The sequence below is a fragment of the Dendroctonus ponderosae genome, unplaced genomic scaffold (genome assembly GCF_020466585.1).
Source record: "Dendroctonus ponderosae isolate FM_Combo_2020 unplaced genomic scaffold, Dpon_F_20191213v2 Dpon_F_20191213_2, whole genome shotgun sequence".
Classification (NCBI taxonomy): domain Eukaryota; kingdom Metazoa; phylum Arthropoda; class Insecta; order Coleoptera; family Curculionidae; genus Dendroctonus; species Dendroctonus ponderosae.
Genome location: NW_026018165.1, coordinates 16,105,470 through 16,128,452, shown reverse-complemented (window position 1 = coordinate 16,128,452; position 22,983 = coordinate 16,105,470). Strand labels below are relative to the sequence as shown.

The 22,983-nt window shown below is 36.6% G+C and overlaps 1 protein-coding gene across 1 annotated transcript in view; it reads left to right on the top strand.

Moving 5' to 3' along the window:
* Positions 1-22,552, top strand: part of LOC109536756 (limbic system-associated membrane protein) — a 73,254-nt gene extending 50,702 nt beyond the window's left edge. The window contains exons 2-10 of the mRNA XM_048663966.1: positions 8,172-8,306; positions 8,472-8,585; positions 8,642-8,788; positions 8,838-9,110; positions 14,510-14,607; positions 16,520-16,641; positions 20,377-20,668; positions 20,726-20,915; positions 21,277-22,552. Of these exons, the coding sequence (XP_048519923.1) occupies positions 8,172-8,306; positions 8,472-8,585; positions 8,642-8,788; positions 8,838-9,110; positions 14,510-14,607; positions 16,520-16,641; positions 20,377-20,668; positions 20,726-20,915; positions 21,277-21,425 (1,520 nt within the window). The 3' untranslated portion in view covers positions 21,426-22,552. The remainder of the gene's footprint in view (positions 1-8,171; positions 8,307-8,471; positions 8,586-8,641; positions 8,789-8,837; positions 9,111-14,509; positions 14,608-16,519; positions 16,642-20,376; positions 20,669-20,725; positions 20,916-21,276) is intronic.
* Positions 22,553-22,983: the final 431 nt, after the last annotated feature.

Below are 22,983 nucleotides of genomic sequence, written 5' to 3'. Positions count from 1 at the left end.
TTACGTAAGTCGATATCATATTTTGGACTGATTCCTTCCAAAATAAAGCAGGCAAAAGTGGATGTGGAATAATCAAACAACATCAACGAATATAAAATTTCACACTCAGAATGTGGAAAAGTGCCTCCAGAACAATTTTCCGACACAATTAATCAAACGCAATATCCAATACAAGCGTCTTAATGAAGAACGGTGTTTCGACTAATAGTAATCCAGACCGGGTAAAACTCAAATAAAACTCCTTTCCATATCTCTGCATGAGCAGAGTGCTGCATAGTGGATTATTCCTGGATCGAGACCGCTCATACCGAAAGTCCTCTAAATATTAAGCCAGATTTGATTATTAGAAAAGTTTAAATGAGTTTATTCCGGAGACGGGTTGAATTTATATAATTGTGAAAGTGCTCCAGGAGATTAGAGTTTGAATGAGTGTACTTAGCTGTATCTGTATTTGCTTTAGTCTTTCACCTGTTTGCTGCAGATAAGAGGGTAAGAAGTATGCCACACAGTATGTCGTCTCTATTGAAATAAAAATGTTATACTAAATTAAAATTTAACAGCAATATTGTTCCAGCTCTTAACCGTCCTTATTTCAGTAAGTGAAAGTAAATTTGCATCGGACTAATTGTTAGTATGATTTGCATGTAGTCATTCAGTCAATAGAGACAACTATTGCAAATATTTCAGAAATTGTTTGCGAATATTCGCAAGAGAAAAACCGATATAATGAACAAATACACTTTCTAACAGCGCTCGATAATCCGGGTCAAGCTGAAAAAAATCCGACGCATTAGTAACAAATTCTGACTCCGTTAAATTATTAATTTTCAGCCTTCATGCTGAATAATAAATTTGGCGTTCAGAATGGGTATTAGAAGGAAATATTATCAACAAAGCAAACAACTAAATACACTATTGATTTAACTTTTTGAGTCATGAATTGGTTAAAAATAATTTTTTGTCAATTTGTATCGCTTTTACTTCTGATGCTGCTTTACGTTCTTTCCATTTTATGTTTAGTTGTGTGATTCATTAATTATTATTTGAAGCAGTTTCGTATAGAGCCATATGACAGTCGAGGCAAATCCCATCGTAAAAGGCAAACACGTCGCCAATTAAAGTAAACGTAATTAATCTTAATTAAAACGGTACATCGAAAATTTCTTGGCTTCACAAAAGCGCCATCCTAATTGTCAACAAAAGCGAAATATCGGTATAAACCCGAGCGGAGACAATTATCAAAAGAGCGAAGGAATTCAAAACACAATTAGACCAGGCTCTATGGAGATTCAAAATTCGATTTTCGAGCTTCTCGCAAATGTGCACGGATTTTTCGGTGTGCCACTATTTTCGTGATTATTTCCCTAGTAGGGGAAAGATGAGCTTTTGCAACATTCGATTTTATATTGCCGGGTAGGACTTATCCATCGGAATGTTTGCCAAATTTTCATAACCGGCAACTTATCGTGTTTTTTCGCAGATCGAATCGCAGATTTTGTTGCCTGATTCCCGCATGAAATCCTAATATGCCTTCAAACACTTAATCAAATACTTCAGAGGACAAAATTATTTTAATTTGCCAACATAACAAGCAAGCGTTTATTTATAGCGTTAACTAAAAATGTCATTCAAATTATATATAAAAGCCCACCAAGGATTGCACAATGTGAATGTTAGCAGCTTCAAACTAGACCCTCGACTTGTCATTTTATGCAGATTATTGAATTTTACATATTATTCCACAAAACATTTAATGGATTTCTGTGAATATCATTTAATTGAAACTGGAATACTCTATTGGGACAAATGGTTAGTTCAGTTATAACACAGTTTCAACATGAGCTCCAATAATTACGATATCTGTACTGTTGGTGAACAAAATTGGGAAAATTAGCTGCTAAGGGATATTTTTTAATTTCATTTGATAAAATTGCTGCTTTTAAGCATCCACTTTTAATCAAATTTCTCCCGTTTCGATTTCATTATAAGACTCAGGTTTTCGTTTCATTTGCTTGAAACTAATCAGGGTTTTGCGCATTGAGAACGTCGTAGAATTTTTATTACTTGGCCCAATATTTCGCAGTCACTCCAGCTTCCCAAACGCCATAAAATAAATATCAGCAACCAACTGAAAGCTTTAGAACAGAACACTATAAAGAACTCACTCTCCCTGAAAAACTCACCAATTGTATATTTTGTTAAAAAATATTTCTATTATTATATAAAATTGCTTTTTACGCCGCATTAGATCCTATAATTAAACTAATGGGATTTCGTTTTTGAAGTGAACACATCAAATGCTATTTGCTTGTTGAAAAAGCCCGGTCGAACATTAAAAAAATATAGCGGGGAAACATCGAACAAATATTATCATTTCATAAAATTATCGTTGCCAATGGAAAAACCTCTTTATAATAATGACCAATATGTGGGATTGGAAAAACGATTTTCGGTTGCGAATTCACGTTTAAGGGGCCAAACATTTGTTAATTCGGTTCGGAAGTTCGGAAGTTTAAGGTCGCCAAACGTTGCTACACTTTTTGTTGCTTTCAAACTTTCAATCTCCTACCTACATGTGTTAAAGTTAAATTCAATTGTACTTATTCCCAGCAAGTTTCGAGCTCTTGCTTAACTTCTCCAATAGGAGAAGCCTTTTAGCTTAAACTCGTGTCGCCTAAGTGGATCTGCTGCATCTTTCTTCCTGTTAAATCGATATTTCTAGCATAGTTAATGGAAACTGCATGTAATATTTATGCATAAAATAATTGTGCCTATTGTATTAGAAGAAACGGTCTGCCAGGCTGTAAATTTGCATACGTTTGTATTCTCATTTCATCATATTCACATCTCATTCACATTTTCATCTTGAAATATAATTCCGAAAATGAAAGAACCAATAATTGATATTCGAAACCATCATTCATATCGTCTGACAACATCCGATGTGAGCTTAACAATATATTTCTATTAAAGCGCCAAGTTGCTTAGGCGGGGTTTAGGAGTGAATTAACGAGATAAAATTTTCCACAATAATCTATTTCCTTGTAAATAAGCTGTCAGTTTTCATTCGAAAAGCAATGGGTTTATTACGGAAATAAGAAGAAAGTTTGGCCTCGTTTGCACTCTATTTTATATATGAAAGGCGAAAATAAAACCGGGCAAAGCTTGTGTGGCAGTGCGGCTCAAAATCGGCGTAATGTCTAAAGTTTCGCAATAAAGGCATTAAGCGGTTGAAGGATTAAAGCCGGATTTTGGAATTAGCATTTTTCGTTCAAGTCGGCTAAATTATTAAAATATTTAATTCTCAGTGAACAAATTAATAATTCAAAATGTGCACTAATGTGAGAAATAACTGTTAACTTCTCGCTACTTTGCTTTTATCAATCAACTAATTAGGGAAGTACAAAAAACTAGTATTTATTCGTTATAATTAATGATCAATAAACATGTTTGTAGCAGAAAATAATTCCCATTTATCAAATGTACGATTTATGTACGAAAACAAATTAATAATTATTTATTCACTGTGTAACTAATTATTGCGACTACAACAAAGGATACAATATTCAGTTTGATTGACACTAAAAGACTGGGCTGAATTTCAAATTCATCACGGTTGCATTATTTGGAAAATTAAAGCGCTGCTTTTCCGTCATAAAGTTATTAAAAAAGTGGTCAACCAAATGCGCAATTTGGTTTATTCGAAAAGTTTTAATTGAAGGAAGTTTTAATTGGAAGAGTATGGCCGACAGATTCTAACTTAATTTTCACTTTCCTTTTTCCTCCCGTAGAAAAACATAAACAATACAATTTTAAATTTCAATTTTACGATATAGAGCGATTTTGAGTAGAGAGTAAAGCAAGAAAAAATTCAGTCAAAACTAAAAAATCACAGCTTTCTAATAAACTTTACAGTCTTCAAAGGCAAGGAATTGACGAGTTTTCCAAATAATTTATTATAAACGTTAGCAAATTCTGTTCTTTGTTTGATCGAAAATTTATTTTCTTGTAACAAATTAGAAGCCGCAAAGGGATTTCAAAACTTTTTAGGAGACAAAGGAGGCGAGTCTTCTAATAGAATGTATTTTTAATTTTTTGGCCGAAAATGTCTTAAGTTTGTCAGCACTGCGCCAACCCCTAAAAATCTACTTTGAAAAATGATTTGAAAAAATTACTTTTGGTAAAAAGCTCTTATACAGGGCCAGACGAATTGCCAAGTTTGTGCTAAATTTGAGCTTTAACATATAATTTGTACACTGAAATTGGGTCAATGAAATTATTACCCGACAATAAACAGCATTTATGGCATTTCAATGTCCTGAAAAACACAAGGTGACAACCCCATCCACACCATTATTTTCAATGATAATTTCATTTATTTTCCGACATGACAATAACGGCATTTCACAAATTGGATGCAGTGTTAGCAAACAAGTAAAAAAAGCAATTTGTAATTCTGACAAATTTATGCCTGGAACATGTGTTAAATAATTACTGGGCCAGCATACTATCCGCCATATTTAAAGTTGCATTTGTGCGCATTTTAAATTAAAAGGAAAATTAAATTTTAACACGCTTCCCTTGCCTGAAAAATTGCGGTTTCTTTCCCATGAAAAATGTATGGCAAAAGTTGATTGCCGAAACTATGATAATTAAAGTTTCGCTATGTGGCAACCGGCCTATTAATGTGTAAAATCACTCTCTTCGTTAACATTGAGCTTAAATATTCGTTGATTTAGATTAGCACTATACATGGATTGACTAACCAATTAACTGCAACTAATTAGCAGTTCAAACAGGCCTAGAAATTGTAATATTATTAGATGCACAATAGTTTGAGCGCGCTTCCAGATTTCCATAGACAAACCACATTAAACAAACTTCGCATGCAGCTGTAGAAACGTTAATTAGAAATTTGAGAAGTGCTCTCAAAGTTTGGATTGATATTTAGGACTAATTCATTTAGAAATTCAAAACTACCTGAGTGGATGCATACATTTGAAGAAATTTGTTGAACTTCAGTTTTTAGTAACTGAACGTGTGTTTTAGATATGGTATTTCGAGTCGTTTGCATTTGCATCATATGAGTCAATTTTGCCGCATAAAAAACCGTTCTAAAATATATCGCTATTTACAATTCCCCAATAAAACGGGACCCTCCGAAGGAATATCGTTGAATAAAATCGTCGAACCGAAAATGAATACGCCATTTATCACAATTTATGCTATATTTTCAACGGCGTTGAGGCCTACGAAAATTTCTTTTAACAATACCCAAATTCGGAAAATTTGCTTATCTATACCCCAAACCCGCAAATGTGTTCAATGTTCAGGCAGAAATTATTTCAATAGACAGACAAGGTCAAAAAATGAGCCTGTGAAGCTCGTGAGTTTGAAAACTCCTGAAAGTGCTACCCACTCGTGGTTGTAAAGCTTCAGAAAGGCAACTTTCACTGCGCCCTACAAACCCGAAGATCTTAACAGTTTCATAAAACACACAACTTTACACATCAGCGTAATAATTATCCTTGGACGGTAAATTTTGCAAATGCAGATTAGCAATTGTCTCACTTTACTGGAGTCAATTGAGTTCACTTATCAAACTATTTGGAGTCTAACCGTTTAAGAATGATCGAGATCCGTATAACCGCAAGCTTGTTTCTTAGCATTATGGAGTTCAAGGCTCCAAGTTCAGCAAAAGCTTCAAACATAATTGAAACTTATATTATTGGCTTTGCGAACGGCAAAGGAAGTTGAGCGGTCAACAACTTATACAATAAGCCCTTAATTGGAGAAACCGGGGCAAAGAAGGGTCCAGAAAATGTGAAATGTGCGCTAAGGCCATAAAGAAGTATAAAAATGGGTTTTAGAGACTAAAGCATAATTTTAGAAAATGTGCGCATACATGTCCATATCTCTGTCCGCATGAAGCTCCATTAGGGCCAACATTTAATTTCCTTGAATGCACCGTATTACTGGTAATCTTCGTTTGACTGCACAGCATTCCCTAATAAATCAAAATTAACATCAATCAATATGTAGGCTACTGATAGCTTATGGCATGTCATGTCGAAGCTCTGGAATTCCAATCTGAAACAATGCAACGGCAAACAATAAATTTGTTTGAATAATGATCGACCCAGCATAGTCCAACAAAATTCTGGCCAATTATGCGATCCAGCTGATAATAATGGGAATTATCCTTTCGTTCTGTCGCATCTCTATGGGAGTTTGTTTAAAATTAAACGAACTCCGATTCGGAATATTTAATTATACATTTCGATGGATTCCTTCAACAGCGTGAATTCGAAATTCACATGCTCAGATGTTTGTAATTTGAATCGGGTTTTTTACGGCGTAGGGTAACAGACAGAGTTTGCGAGTGGAAGAGAGAAACAGGGGATGATCATTGCTACAATGGAACGAAGCAAAGTGGAAAAGGAAAACATCAGAGGCTTGAACTCAATCAGAAACTATTAATTTCTAAAACCAAAAAATCAAATCAGAAGCATCACAGATAATAGAGTGTGTGTATGTGTGTGTTAGCAGCTTGTTTGCTATCATAAAAGTGCATGTTTGATACACATGTTTATGAAAATAGCAAATACTACTTAGCTTGTTAACGCTTACGACCTACAACGCCAAAGGCACTCTGATTGCTAGATCAGAGTCTGAGTTCTGAGCAAAATTGCCACAAAGTTGTGACTTAAGAGGCACCTTCAAAACTTTTCGACCGCACTATACTCAAGCAAAGAAATCCGCCTATTTAAAACACACGCCCACAATTCAAGTAACGCACAGTTGAAATATTTCCATCAACAGAAAACGATTAGAATTTTGCTTTAGGCCTTTAATTCCATAGCTAAACCATTTCGTTGAGTATATTTCAAATTTTTGCTGTTCATTCGAATAGGAAGTTGTCAATATTTGGCTGAACATTCGCAATGGCTTTGTTTTACCAGCTTCGGAAGCCATTTAGGTAATTAAAAATGTGCAAATAAAAAGAATTAGCGTATTTTTATTTGGTAAAAAAGCTTCAGCGGTTTATGTTGTGTAAAATGGAAATCCCGCAAACAACAAAACCAGATAATTAAAAGGTAGAAAACTAGTTTTAAAAAGATTGGAAATACTTCCATGTTTAAGGCGTTTGATTTGGATGCATATACATGGGAAATTTCGGGCTCAATTTTAACTTTCTCTGTTTTTACTGCCTTTTCATTATTTGCCTTAAAAACATTGTCATCCGCTTTCACCTATAATGCAAGCAATACTACCATCAAGCTTGTTGTTGTTGCTGAATAAAAATCAAGCCCATTATAAAAATTGTTGTGATTTCATTTTGAAAAACGTTTAAAGTATACAAACGCGGCTTGTATACTGTTTACGAAATTTCGAATCGCGCGCTCTGCGTAATTTCAATCTTTTTCTGGCCCTAAGCAGAGTTTTCAATCAGTGTGCCTTTCCATTTTTCTTACCCACCTATTTGCGAAAAAAGCAACAAATTGATTAATATTTTATGCGCCGATTTTGGAAAAAATCCAGCGAAAGCATCGTATCGTTTTTGCACCAAATATCAAATTTCCTTCGATAAACAATACAGCAAATTTCTTGGATAATAATTAATGTTATTCATGCAAAGAAAAGCCCCCCTTCTGCGTGGCAGTAAATTGCTTCGATAGCTTCTTAATGTAATTTATATTTAGGAAAATGCGCTGGCAAAGGAAACTTTCTGGCGGCCTGTCGGAAAACAGCCTCATTTCTGTAGAGTCATATTTATATAAAAAGCGACGAATATTCCAACACAAACAATACTAAAAGCTCGTCTGTCAGCGGCAATGTTCACAGACTTATTTTCACACGCCAGTGGCTTGTCCATTTCCCATTTTCCTTTCATGGCAAAGCCCGCTTTGTTTGTTCAACAAATTTCGCTATGATGGAGAATAAATGGATAATGTAATACACTGGTGTTTTCATTGCTATTTTTCCCGCAAATGAACGAAAAATCACTGCCAAGATTTGGAGCAAAATTCACTTTCTTCCTGGTGTTTTGAGCGACAAATTTTCCGCTTTGCGATGTTTAAGACTTTGACTTTGGCAAAAATGAGCCTAATTGGTGGAATGTTGCTCCTAGTTTCCCAACTGGACTGTAATGTTGTTTTTTGTTTTTTCAGGAACATTTGCCGATCCCCAACTTAACGAATACGAAATCCCCCACGGAAAACCGCCTTCTTTTGTTACCCCTGGTCAGACATATCGGATCGCCTCAGGAGCCACCGTCATCCTGCCATGTCGAATTACGCAGCCAGGTAAAATTTTCCGAATATTTCTTTGTTGTGTCTTGGACAGAACCCGCAAGCCAATCGCAGCAAACATGAGCGAAATAAATTCAAATACAAAGCAAACTCCAATGCTGCAATATTAAACAATCCAAGTCAATAGCAGAAACTGACTTCCAACATTTCGGTCTACAGGGAGTTACGTGTTGGCGTGGAAGCGTGGAATTGCAGTATTAACGGCCGGCCCTGTCAAAGTCTCTCCGGATCCGAGACTTCGAGTTTTACCGTCGGCCACTATTGAGTCTCCAGGTGAGTAGGTTAATTGCAAAATTCCAGCCACGTGAACATTAAACTAATTGTTCCAGCATCGGGTATTGGTGGTGTTCCCGAACTTTCAGGCGGCGGCTACAGTTTGGAGCTGAGGGACGTGAAACCTCAAGACGCAGGAGACTACATATGCCAGCTGGGCACCATCGAACCCAAGGAAATTGTCCATACCTTGGAAGTCTTGGGTAAGTCTTCGCAGGTGAAATCAACTGGTTCCTAACAACCCCCATATAGTTCCAGCCAGGATACATTTCGTATCCCATTCGGGTACCGTGGAAGTTACGCAAGGCCAGATGGTGAAAATGGAGTGCAGAGCTTCGGGAAATCCGGTGCCGTCCGTTTCCTGGACGAGGAAAAACAATGTGATGCCCAGTGGGGAGCGAAGCATCCAAGGTTTAACAATGGTTATTCAGCATGCCGATAGGCATTCAGCTGGCCAATATCAATGTTCGGCTGATAATGGAGTAGGAGAACCCGATACGAAGCACATCAATATCAATGTTCTATGTAAGTGTTTTATACAACGGCTTTAAATCCACAGGGTCTGTGCCAGAATTTAATGAGCTGATTTCTCAAGTTTTTTCTTGTAAAATCCAACACCAATTCGAAATTCACATGCTCAGATGTTTGTAATTTGAATCGGTTTTTTTACGGCGTAGGGTAATAGACAGGGTTTGCGAGTGTCGAAGAGAGAAACAGGGGATGATCATTGCCACAATGGAACGAAGCAAAGTGGAAAAGGAAAACATCAGAGGCTTGAACGGCTTTAAATCCACAGGGTCTGTGCCAGAATTTAATGAGCTGATTTCTCAAGTTTTTTCTTGTAAAATCCAACACCAATTCACTGTCTTCAAGGGGCAGGGCGTTAGTTAATTGTTGTTCACAATTTTCCATTGAAAACTATCTATCGTTTTTCGCGACATGTAGCTAAAAAATGTGTTTATTTTTTCGCGTAAGCCAAGCATGATACCACAAAAATTCAAAAGAAAACGAGTTTTCTTGAGGCTCCATCTCTAAAAAAACTAAGGAAATATCCTGAAAGTCAGTGGAGTATATTTGTTCACTAATAAATTGGCCGAAGGTGTCCCCCTGACGCCACTGGACTTCATAACTCCCGTAAGGAATAGTTGGTAACGTCAGCAAAAAATGTTTCAGATATTTTGCAAAAGCTTAAGACGAACAATTACCACTTTTCTCTTTTTGTATCTTAAACGCGTTGCATTTCCGGACCCATTAAAAAATATCATTAATGCCTGAGATTTTAGGGACTTTTTTAAACATTCCTTAAATCTGGTTTAAGCAGGACCGAAACATTCAGAACAATATACTGAAATAACGTAATCCAGATAAATTAAAGCTAGAAATATTGCATAAAGTTAAATGAGGACTGATTGTGAATAATCGCTTAAAATAAACCCGCAAACTCCTCCAAGCTCAGGCTGTCAGAAAAAACTCGAATTAAGAAACTCCACCAGAGAATTGGGAAGTTTTGCTACTGCTCTTAGTCAAATACCGGGTTTAAGTGTAATTCAATATTCGCTTCGTTTAGTTGCTGGGGCTCTGGAAACGAAATTTGCAGTTTTAGAGCAACAATAATCGATCCCCTGTGATATTCGGTGGCTGGAACTGTGCCCAATTTTTGCAATTTTGTCCATATGTTGATAATGACGACCCAACCACATATTGGTTAATTAACCCAATGCGCATTCGATTTTCTAACATTCTCCCTATTCGGTTTATTGTCATTTGCAATAATTATAAAATTTGCATATCCATTAAATGTCTATAACTTTCCAGCTGTTTTTCGCTTCAAATGGAACATTAGATGATAATTCCCATTTTATATAAAACCTTATTGCCTCATGAATTCAGCTCTATTTACGTTATTTAGCAAACAGTTGCACTAATTAATTAATAACATGTAATTGGAACGATCACCGTGAAATAATTCACTATTGCAATTTGTATGATTTATATTGGTACACATTTATCAATAATCAACTGTTTGCTGCTGTTCTAAAGCAAAGAAGGTTCAATACATTATTTGTCTAATCACTTTGGTGCAATTTCGGCTAGCAATGCTCCGCTTGGGAAATTTGACCCATTTATGGTATTACAAAGTTAATACAAAAGTTGTCAACGAAGGGCTAATTTCGTTACTTGAGACGAAGGCGCTTTTTAAATTGAACAAAGTTTTAATTGGCAAAATCTGGAAATAAAAAACAAACACCCCTCTGTCTCATCGCAAAAGCCACGAACATTAAATATATGTTTCCTTCTGGAACCAGATAATATAATTAAAGTGCGAACATGAATGCTGCATTTCGCCTATTTAAGAGCGCGATTGATTGAATATTGATGCTTGGCGCGATCATTTTATAAAATAATTATTACCTTCCAAAATGCGCATCCATAATGGTGGCTTTTAAATTAACCGGGACAATCTACACGTAACACCACTCAATTATCGAATTATATTCAAACAGTGTGATGTCAATCTGGAGCCTTCATCATCAACACAGTTTTCACATTTGTGTTTTAATGAAAATTTCAGCCTCCCAAATAATGGACACCGAATCAATTTATTTGCCATCAATATACTACATCAACCTCCAATCACGCGTCAGATGTATTCTGATCGGAACCGATTCATTATTTAAAGAGAACGAATTTTATACAACGCGTCTCCGTTTTAATTCAAGAACAATGCCTTTCGGCATTCTAGAAGCATAAGATGTTCCTGATGTGCATCAATAAGTGCAGATTTAGAGATACCATAATCTCAGACACCTCAAAGAACGCTTTGGAGCTTATCACCTCTCATTTAGCCTGAAAATAACACTGAAGATATATGTCCTTTGAGGGTGTTGTTTTTCGGGAAAATGAGAGCTAATGAGCTCGAAATCGGTCCCAGAGTGTCCAAGATTGGCACAGCAAACAGTGTATTTAATCGTTTTTTCAATTTTATATCTAAAATCAAACTTAGAGAAGTTTAATAGACTTGTTACATTTTTATTGAGAATTTATACCAAGTTGGAACATTATTTAATTTAGTAATATTGACACTGGTTCATCCTGTATGATCACAATGGAAATCGCCAATTGGACGATATAGACATTTCGCGAAATTCGATTAGCGACTGTTGATTGTGTTAAACGAATATCGATGTTCTCTAAGTCCCAGTTTGTTTGCTATTTGCCCTGTTTACGTGTACAGGATCCCTGGAATTTTCTGTGATTAGCACAAATATAACAAAAAAATTAATTGCACTTTTCGGAGATTCTTAAATTTGGATATTTGAGCCACAGTGGATATTTACAAGTAGCTTCTACTCCTCTTCGACAAAACCCTCCGAAAAATCGATTGCAAATAGCAGTAAAAAGGCAAAAAATGAACCTATTTATTTGCGTTTGTTGAGGCTCTGCATTGACAAATTACTGAAGAGAATAACAATAAATGTGGGAAACTATGCAGTCAACAACTGAAAGAAAAGGCCAGTAATTTACGTGGCCGATATTGCCATTGATAAGATATTCGTTTCTGATCTTCTCTAATTACTTCTTTGGTAAAAAGAACTGTCTGAATTATTTAAATGTCTGTTAACAACCACAGGCCCAAGGCCAATTAATTATTCATGCACCTTGTAGTTCGTTTCGGGCTTATCGATACAAACATTGCTAATAGAATTCATAAAAACAATAAACAAAATAAGTTCAAAACCAAGTTAGTTTACAACGGTTCATGTAAACTGTTTGCCTTGCAACAAGTTAGAGCGCGTTGCCGCTCTAAAGTCTGCCTCATGTTTACACTGGACAGCGATATCGGCTAGCGACAGAAGCAGAAATATTTTATTCACAATGTAGCCTGACATTAAATTTATAATTTTCAGTTAGCTGCCGTTGTTTAAATCCTTCTTATTGCTTCAATTATTCATCGTAATTATCAGCTTACTTGCTTCCCTGATGGGAAAACTTGTGGAATGGCACAATAACTGAGTTGTATCGATGACGGATTAAATAAGACATCAGCTCTAATAATTTATGATGTCGGAAATCCACCCAGCTGCTTAGTTCTCATCAGGAATAAAAAAGGTATAAGACAGAATAATTATTGTGTCAGTAACGATGGTTATCTAATTGCTCCGGAATCAAGCCTTATGACTTATTCAAAGCTCCCAGTACAGTTTCATTTATTCCCCATGAAACTTGCAGGATAAATATTCAAAATAGCATCTTAATATTCAAGCCCATTTTCATAAACAAATAGCAGCCAGTAAATAGCGCACCCCGCAATCGAAAGAAACATATTTCCAAGTAGGTTGGGTATTTCGTTAAACCCATTTTACCGTTTCTTGAAAGCGGGCTCTTCCCCGCTCAATTCACTGATAAAAATGCATTGCTCGATTTTGACTTTTCATTCCACAATAGCGAAATGAAATTTTCCAAGCATACACGAGATCGAGCCAACCAAATAGTCTAAATCACTTTAAATAAATCTCCACTGTGAAAAGAAGTGTTATGGCCTGCTTGAAGCTGATTAGTTTTCTGTTAATTCTATGGGAAATGCTGATAAACACTAAAATGTATTTTCAGTGACTAACCCCAATAAAGCTTCAGCATTATCATGCAATTTTCCGGATCATGTAAGGAATACGGACAATATAAGAGAAACACGAAACATCTAATATCAACAAGTTCAAAAGCTCAATACCCGTTTCAACAAGTTTATGTGAACCGCAGCGTTTTTAATAATGCTCCAGACCGACCGAATAATGCTCTTTTAACTTTTTTATTGTCTACTTGCTTTTCCATTTTAGAGTTGCAGTTTTGCGAGTTTTCGATAAAACCAAATTCCAAATTTCAAAATAAATTTCACTATATAAAAATCGATGTACCGACGAATGGCATGAATGGGCTTTCAGACTCTTTGTGGTTTTATTTGAATTTAATACAATGAAATTAAGTGCCCATACAGCATTTCATTGATAATAAATTTTAGATTAAAAACACATGATTTGTATGTGGGACATTTGAATAACTCTGCAAAAACTTTTCTAGGATATTTTAAGAAAAAATTAACTTTCTGGACGGTTTCCCAAACTATAAACATTTGGAAAATATCAGCCAACTGTCGGCTTTTACATGCCGAAGTGAAACGTTCCGTTGTCAACTTGGGAATTTTTCTCATTTAAAATTTAGCCGCTACGAGTTATCAGGATAGTGTTTTTTCCGACCTACTTTCGCACTAAATCATTCAGGCCGTCTGCTTGTCCCGTCATGTGCTTTACGCGCTTTGTACCTTTGTTTTTAGCCAGATGTCGGAGATAGAGGGTCGTATTTTTATCCCTGTACTCACTCGAAGGGCATTTTATTAGCACGAAACGTTTCCTTGCGGGAAACGGATTAGTTTTAAATCAGTCCAACAAGTGAACAGTTTATGTCGCTCCGTTTTCTCTATTTATTTCAAGGATCTGCTGATGGCATCTTTTTTATGGTTTTTGGTAAATGCTTAACATTAACTATTCCGGATTGTTTAACATTTTGATGTTAAACAGTTGATGTTGAAGAATTCGAATGATTATTATCTTGGTATATCCGAAAAGAACCCGCTTAAATGAGTCAAAAAAATTATATTGAATTTGAGGAATTTTGAGCGAAAATCTGGATTGTGTTAGACCTACATCTTGTAGCGTGTTTTCAGGAGCCTTTTGCATCTGCTGTTTCATCCGGATAAAAATTATGTAAACTTTTTGAGCGGTGTGAGTGTTTGAAAAACTACTAGTACTGCTCCTCCTCAATCCACTCTATTGCTGCTTCTGCTTAATACGTGTTTACATCGGCGATATTTCCATATAAAATTGGAGTTTATTAATAGAATAATTGATTAGAATGATTTGTTCTTGCAGACCCACCCGAAGTGGAAGTTGAAAGACTAACAGTGCATACGGGTATCGGCTTGGAGGCCCAATTGGTTTGCATTGTTTATTCGGAGCCTTCGGCACAGGTAAGATTTTTTTAAATATTCAGCATGTTTCGTGTGTATGTGGACCTTCGTAAATAGCCTTAAATATTCAAGTGGAACGGACTGCCCGTTTGGGCCGAAGAGTGGACCTTTAAATTACTGATTACCTTTAATATTGCATGCTGTTTTACCAAAAAAGTGATTTTATGCTTGTCCAAGTCGGCTCGAGCCAAAAGCTACAAATAAACCTGATTTCCCTGCAAAACAAACCGTCCGGAAGTTATTTTGAAATGCGTTGTTTAGACTTAGAAAATTCAATGCGCAGTTTAAGCTTAGGTGACTTCTGACGATTTACGAAAAAAACTTAAATTGGCAATTTTCAACACGGAGATCAAGAGCCAAGTCATTCCGACAAATTTATATGGTCGTTACCTGCAATAAAAATGCGATTTATGCTTGCATAAGGTCTTGGCACGACCTTTCAGGATTTTATGGCCATTATGAATATTGTTGTGACTTTATGCCGCTTTCATAGCCAATATATTGTGATCCTGCTCTTTATGGTGCGAGACTAACAAACTTCGAATGATCAGCGAAAATTCTCTGAAATCAATAACAGAAATATTTGGACCAAACCATTCGGGGCACCCTCTAGCTAACAAATCGCGAAAAATGGCAACAGAAAAATGAGCGACTCAGCTCAACATAAATATCGAATCCCAAATAAAATTTGCCAAGTTTGAAACTCGTTAAAGCTCACCAAACAAGACCAGTTGAATAACGGGGTTCTCTCTCGAGTCAATTTAAATAAATCCCCTTTGGAATACGACAAATACTCACAGGGAAAGTTCCACCGCTCAAATTTGGCATCAGGATTTTAAAGATTTTGGGATTTCAAAAGCATTTCGCCATTCAATCGCTGAATAACCGCTGTATATGAAGGTACGAGTTATTCGCAATGACCGCAGCTGCTTAAATAGAAAGGGTTTCACTGTACCAGAAGTATGTTTGTCAGTTTGAAATTTAATACATGGACTCGAGCCTAATGTTTTTTGCAAGTTTGTTTTATATTCAGCTGTAGTTGCTATAAATTTCTGAGTTTTAACTCACTTGGATACGCCAAACCATGTTTAAAAAGTTATAATATTTTATTGCCCGTCCTAATTGCTAGGGAAAACTTCCAGCACATTAAATGCATTTTTAATAAATTAAAGTACATAGCTGTGAATAAAAACTTTCTTGTTTATATACACGAGCTCAACTATTACGTCCCTTTGACATTTTTTTAACAAGCTTTAACGAACTTAACAAGGAAACTTTGTTAAATATTCCCGAAGTTGTTTGCGGAAGTTTTCAGAACGATAGAACTTTTCGGAATTCTTTATGTAATATTTCCAGTTCTGCGGCACCTAAACATACGTTGTCGACACGGCCCAGACCGATTTTTTTATTTTTCCGACACACTGTTTAAATTATGTTTTATAACTACAAGAATGTATGCGGCAAAAAATCAATTGCTTAATAGTGATTTATACCGAAGCTCAAATAAACAAGTTTCAAACGCTTAAAGCTCGCAAGCTGCAACTTTTTGTAAATGGCAGCATTTTCTAAGATTTCCCCGTTCTGATCGAGACAATGCTTCTTTTCATTGTTCTTTGATCCACTTCACTTTTTCATTTTAAAGTTTAGTTTGATTGGAGTGCAACTCTCCGTTGCATACGAGAGGGTTTTTAGCGAAAGTTTCGCTTTTCTCGCGTACCTCCGCTATTGCTTTTTATTGGCTTCCGAGAACTCCAAACGAAGACAAATCACTTGCAAGGATTTAATCAGCTCGAATCGTCTGACTGCTTATTAATTTCCGGTCTTTGTTGCGGAACTTGTACAAGTTTTTGCTTTAATTGAGGCTATTCAGAAGCACATTTCAACTCTTAAGCTTTGCTAATGTTTCTTCCAGGTAATCTGGTATAAAGACACTACACAACTGGGGACAACCGAGCAGCATACGACCCAAAATCGAGGCAACCGATACACTTTGACTATCCGGAATGTATCTCAAATTGATATGGGGAACTATAGGTAAGTCATGGTAAATAGTGGAAAAATGTGCTCTCAAATTCCTATGGAGCGGAAAAATATCGCAAGGCATAAATCAGATGTCTGATAGCAACAACAATAAACAACTGCTTTTAGAGCGAATGTGTCCAATACGTCCGGGTTTTAGGATGGCAAAGAAAACCGAACATTGTTGCCAAATATTGGAGAAGACACTCCACTAAGGAAAGGCATATTTTGGTAAAATTTTGCATTTTTTGCTCAAGGAAATAGTTGTTAAACTTGCTGATTTTTTGTCCCAAGTCCGACGTTAAATGCCATAGAAAATTAAATAAAACCCCAGCTTCTTGACGACATATGAAGGAAAACTCCCAACTGGACAAATGAGCAAAATGCAACTTAAAATTTGGCAACTCAGCGATGATATTTCCTCTCTATGGCTTTTATTGTACATACATTCGAAGGAGAATACAGTCCGAAGCTTTCACTAAGCACAGCGGGCTCTTGTATACAATTGGGCTTCGTCTTTTTTGGACAAAACAATTTTCTCTTATCTGACTTTTATTTCCAGCGCTTGTTTCTCTTAACAGAAAATGCTCGTGTGTTTCCAGATATATTTATTTGCTTTATTCGCTCAAAGGAAAGAAATATGGGTTATTGTTATCTTGAAGTGGCTGTTCTTTCCACGACAGTTTTACACGAGAGTGCTCAATTAGCTAGTTTTGGAGCGAGTGTGATTTTATAATTGATCACGATTGCAGAAGGTGAAAAAGCCTTGAAGGAAATAAGAACTGAAATTAACCATTACGTTTCCAGTGACAATGATTTAAATATATCTAAATAATAACTCCCCTTCGGGTAATGGAGTTTGGAAAAAATTAACACTGTAAATGATTCAAATAACTGATTATTCGCATAATAAAGTCCCCTGAAGCATAAATCCCAATGCGATTTTCCTCATTTTGAACTGAGGTGAACTCAGCCAAGCCTACACTTCCAGACACTTGACTTTAAACACACACTCGAAGCCATTAGTGGTACAATCAGGGATGCTAATCAAGCTGCACGTACTGAATAATATGCTCACCCTTCCTTGACCCGTGAAAATCTTGGGGATGCCATAATAATATTGACTGGGCGTATTCGCTCCACTGGGCGGAAAATTTCGCCAAGCCGCGCTGCAATAATTACACATATGGCTTGCCGGGGAAGGATTTTTCCAGATATTGTTCGGCAAGTTTACGGTTCAACTGGCTTCACCGCCTAAACGCAGAGTGGAAAGTAATTAAGAAGTTCGGTAGGAAGGAACTGATAAGATAAATGATGCAATTCCAGCCGGAGAAGTAGCAGTATTTTCATTTATATTGCCGGCAAATGTTGCCTACGATTTGTTTCAGCGAAAGAAAGGCCTTAACGTCCACTGCATGCATTGCCACCGGCTAAAACAAAGACCAGCAGGGAATTCCCAATTGAAACAGCGCCACTAATTAAAGTCAGCTACAACATTATCGCATAGAAGTAAATACTTTGAAAGGAAATATAAAGCTTCCATTAGGCTTACTGTTCCGGCGGCATGCCATTATTGTCTCAGCGAATCTCCATCAGTTGTTTACAACTAAACGGAACAGCACATAATGCACCTTTCGATCAGTTCAAAGCAACCAGGAGGCAACGTATAGAACATCGCTTTATCCATTAGGTGACCATGTTGATGAAATTATCGATATGTGAACCTCATTAGGAGTTTTGTTTGTCCAGAGAGTCCAGAGAGTGGGGATGATATGAATCCTACTTGGGCTGCCATTGGAAGATGAAAGTAAATAATTTGCTCTTTTAACAAAAATGTTTTTTCTGGCAGACAATGTGGGCGATCTACAAAGTCTTATGCAGAGAATGACGGCTCCTGCAAAACATTTAATTTTGATTTATTTTCCTGACTGCGTGTAGTTGTTATTACAATTCTTCTTCCCTGAGAGCGCTATCACGAGGTTAAAATTCAAAACAAACCCATAATTGGGAAACATTTGATTCTTTATAGGGTTGGCTGTCTTCAAAACTTCATATTTGTTTTCTACTAAAAACAAATATGAAGTTTTGAAGACAGCCAAGCCTATAAAGAATCAAATGTTTCCCAATTATGGGTTTGTTTTGAATTTTAATATTCCTTGCTTAACTGGCAAATAATGAAGCAAATTAGTCAAAAACTTCAAAAACTCAAACATGCGACCAACGCTCAAAAAAGTCAAGTTTCTGTTCAACGTGTCCTATTTTAAAATTGCCACATCCCTGGGAAACTTTGCTGGGTATCGTCACACTTTACCCATCTTAACCTTGTAGACGAGAAGTTTTCCATAATCCAGTGAAACTTTTTGATAACAAAGGACAAGCGGAAAAAAGAAGTGCGAGCGAAAGCTCTGTGAAAATCTTCCCAACTGATTTTCATTATATCTCAATTTTTAGTATAACCACCCGCCAGAGACAACAGAGCAGACAGGGACATATTTCCTAACTTTTAATAAAGATAAAAGATTCCCGGGAAACGTATTTCTAAATTATGTTTTCCTGCCTTTTTTGCGACAATGGCGAGAGGTCTCACCGCACTGATGCGAATTTTTTGAGGAAAAGGCTTTTAGTTAAAGCGGTTTTTTTTCAGTGGCCGTGTCACGCTGTTACATGCCAAATTAAATGTTTTCATTTTGCGGCTGGGAAATTTAATTAAAGCTTTTTTCCTTCCAGGTGGAAAGCTTTAGCATCTAATTGTTTGCATTGTTTAAACACAAGTTATTCGTTATTTCCCTTAAAAGTCCTGCGGGGATCGAATAAAAGTTGGGCGCAAACAGAGCGACTTGCTTCCGGTGGTTTTTTGCAAATTCTGCTGATTATTGCATTTTTCATTTCATCACTGTTGCCCTCGCTGTCTAATTATTTTTTATAAATGGGTTTGTCTGAATGTCGTGTTGCGTTGCAATTCCTTGTGGATTTTTAGGGCTGTTAACTAAGTGAATTGTTAATGATGACGGCATCAAGCTTTTCATTATACGTATCAGACTACAATGTACAGAGTGTTTTAACAACCGTGAAGATACCTGCAACATGGTGCAATCAAAAATTTAAAATTGGCAATTGGCTGGTTTACACAACTTGTAAACGTAAAAAGTTTAATGATAATTGCCGTTCGATTGTTTCCAGCTGGATTTGAAATCCCGATGTTTTAGCCTTCTAAACAAGCAATCAGCATAGTGATTACATCGTCCTCACTTTGCATGTAATCTGATTCAAATTAGAAGTTTGTGCGCAATTAAAAACAGCACGGCATTTAAAAGAAGCGTTAAAACTTGTAACAAAACATAAAATCTTTATGTGTCTAAAACCGGCGCTTTAAACTCCTTCTGAAAGTTACAGACTTGCGAAACTTCTATAAGCGCGACTGCTTTATTTTCTTCCGCAGAATTATGAAACGAGAACGGGAAAGACAAATAAAGGAAAAATCCACAAAGGCTGGAAATGTGAAAATGTATTCATAACACAGATTTTTCGGTTTACCTATTCTATATAGAGTTGTAAAGCACTCTGGTTGTTTATTTTTGCGTATTTGCCCAAATGTATACGGGTTTGGTGTCGGTTCGGATTCATGTTGCAATGTGTGCGCGTGCCATAAAACGTTTATTGACTCACAACAAGAAAAATCTTGAAATACAAAAAATCGATCCATCACCGCTCGATACAATTTCCGCTTATTTCATGCTCTTGTTCTTGCAGTTGCGTGGCCTCAAATCAGCATGGAAAGTCTCGTGGTCGGATAATTTTAACAGGCATCCCAACGGCTCCAGAAGTGGAGTCACAACCCATAGGGACAGAAAGGGACAAATACACGGCTGCATGGTCGGTCAACAGTCATTCCTCCATAATCGAATTCCTGCTGTTCTACAGACAACAGCCCAGACACCATCAGACACACCATGCGCGAAAACAGGAAGAGTCCAACGATTTTCGGGCAATTAAAGCCAATGGGACCCGGATGGGCGGAATCCGGCCCGATTGGGTTAGCTTGGTAAGAGCGGGGACTGCAATTTTATGCAACGATGCTGAAGTAAAGAGCTTGTTCCAGACAATTCCCGGCCCTGGATTCAACTATCCCCGCATTCAGTTGCCTTATCCGGCGGTGACAAAGCAGAAAATGTCCTACACGATCCAGAATCTTCAACCGGCCACAGCCTACGAGCTTCGAGTACAAGCCAAAAATGATCAGGGTTGGGGCAGGATTTCTCCGGTTTTCCACTTTACCACCAGAGCAAATGGTAAGTGGACTTTTCACAATACAACAATTCCCTCCAAAATAAATCGCCAATATCGGAACTTTTGCTAGCATTGCACGTTTTCTATCAGCTTCAGCTGCCAATCCAACAGAAAAGATTACCGTGTCAAAACAATGAAAACTCCTTACTCGGGAACTGGCAAAATTTACTCCGCTGCTCTAAATAAACTGCCATTAAAATCCAGATTTGCAAAACTAATGGAAGCTGGGCGTCTGAAGATTTACAGTTGTTGAGCGGCAACTTCCAAACAAGTTTCGAGTTGTTTTCAAATAATGTTGATTTCCGTTACTGTAATGGCGAAGTTTAACGGGTAACTAAGTGCTGAATTTTCCCTTTGCTTCAGACATGGAAAATCTGATCGAACCGTCTGCTCAACCGGCAGTTTATGGATCCACAAACCGAGGTCAGGGTTTAAGTAGCAACCAAATTCGTCCACTCTTCACCTACGGTCTGTATTGTGTTTCCGTTTGTGTTTACCTTCTCCTCAACTAATACTCTTCGATAGACTAAAAACAGTACTAAAGACGTCGTAATTTGTATACCCCGACACTTATTTTCTTTAACCCTTGTGATACACTTTTGCTTAGGAGAGAGAAGTGAGTTTCGTCAAAAGCATAAAGACTTTAACAAAATCGTTCGGACACAACCGGAACTTTGATAGTTGATGTTAATATCGTCATTGTTCTACCGTGTACTATGTGTTATATAGTGCATTTAAGTGTGTAGTTTCTTATTACTACATTTTTACAACGTATTTCTCATTGATTACTTGCACCGATCAATTTTTAGTTCGAGCATCACACCGATTTGGGAGTATTCATTTAGTTAAGGGCATTGTGTTTCACTGATAATTCCAAAGTGCTATACATGTATAGTTTTAGTTTTTGTAATATTCATAAATGCAACAAAAAATCGCTTCTACGTAGCTCTAGTTTCCGCTGGCTAAACACTAACAAAAAATTTTACTGGACTTTCACCTGGGTACCTAATTTACCGAGCAAGTAACATTATTCGAAACTTTATTTGCAACTTAATACAATTCGCAACTTTTCCAGATTTTTGCACACATTATCTGTCTTTTACATGTCAAGGTAGCAGCAGCATTGTAATAATTCTATAATTGTATAGATAGTTCTGTTGGAGCTTTTGTATTTTAATTATGTGATTTTGCTTCTATCAGGATTTTCGTAAAGAAATAAGCTGAGAAATTATGAAACTTTGACTTTTTACTCGACGTTTCGCTAGGATGTGTGACTCCCATTTTCAAAGATATTGCAGGGGACACTTTTTCTAACCAAACCAATAGCGTATTGCAAGGGGCGAAAAGTCCTTTGCCAGATTGCTTTTGTGAATGATTGTCGCAGATGCAAGCAAAACGTCGGATAGAAAAAGCACTGAACTGCAAACGATCAAATAATTTTTGAAACCAAAAGGGGATCGATCTTTCATTTATTTGCCAAAATCCTGATGGAGCGACGATTGAAAGTCATTTTGTACATAAAGACTGAACTATTTTTGTAAGAGTGCAATAAGATGTGTATGAATCGGTTAATTATTTTCGATCATTATTAGTGTCATTTTTGAATGTAAATACAGCTTAATAAATTATGTATAGATAACAGGTCGTTTTATTCGGAAACAAAAACGCAGGTTTTTTTGTTATAATTCAAGCTTTCGGCTCAAACATCAGCAAGTTTTTATTCGCTTATTTTTGGATTTAATGCATTTTCTTTTAGATCAAAATTTCGATTTTCGAAAGTATTTCGATCGATTTTTTTAATTTTCAACTGTTGGTTTTGAGAAGCTTTTGGAACCGAGAAATTGGATCAAAGCTGGATGCTTGAAGGGGTTGGCTGGTAAGTATGGCATTAGGCGCAAAGGAGAAGCCAAATATTCCTTTTTATTCGAATGAATCAAAAAGTGCCATTTTGCGAACAGAAGCGATGATCAAAAACAAGCACTTTTCTTTAGCGTTCATTTGTTTTACTTTTACGCACGGACTTTGCCGCACAGTGTGCGACAAAGTTAATGTGACACTTTGAACTTGCCA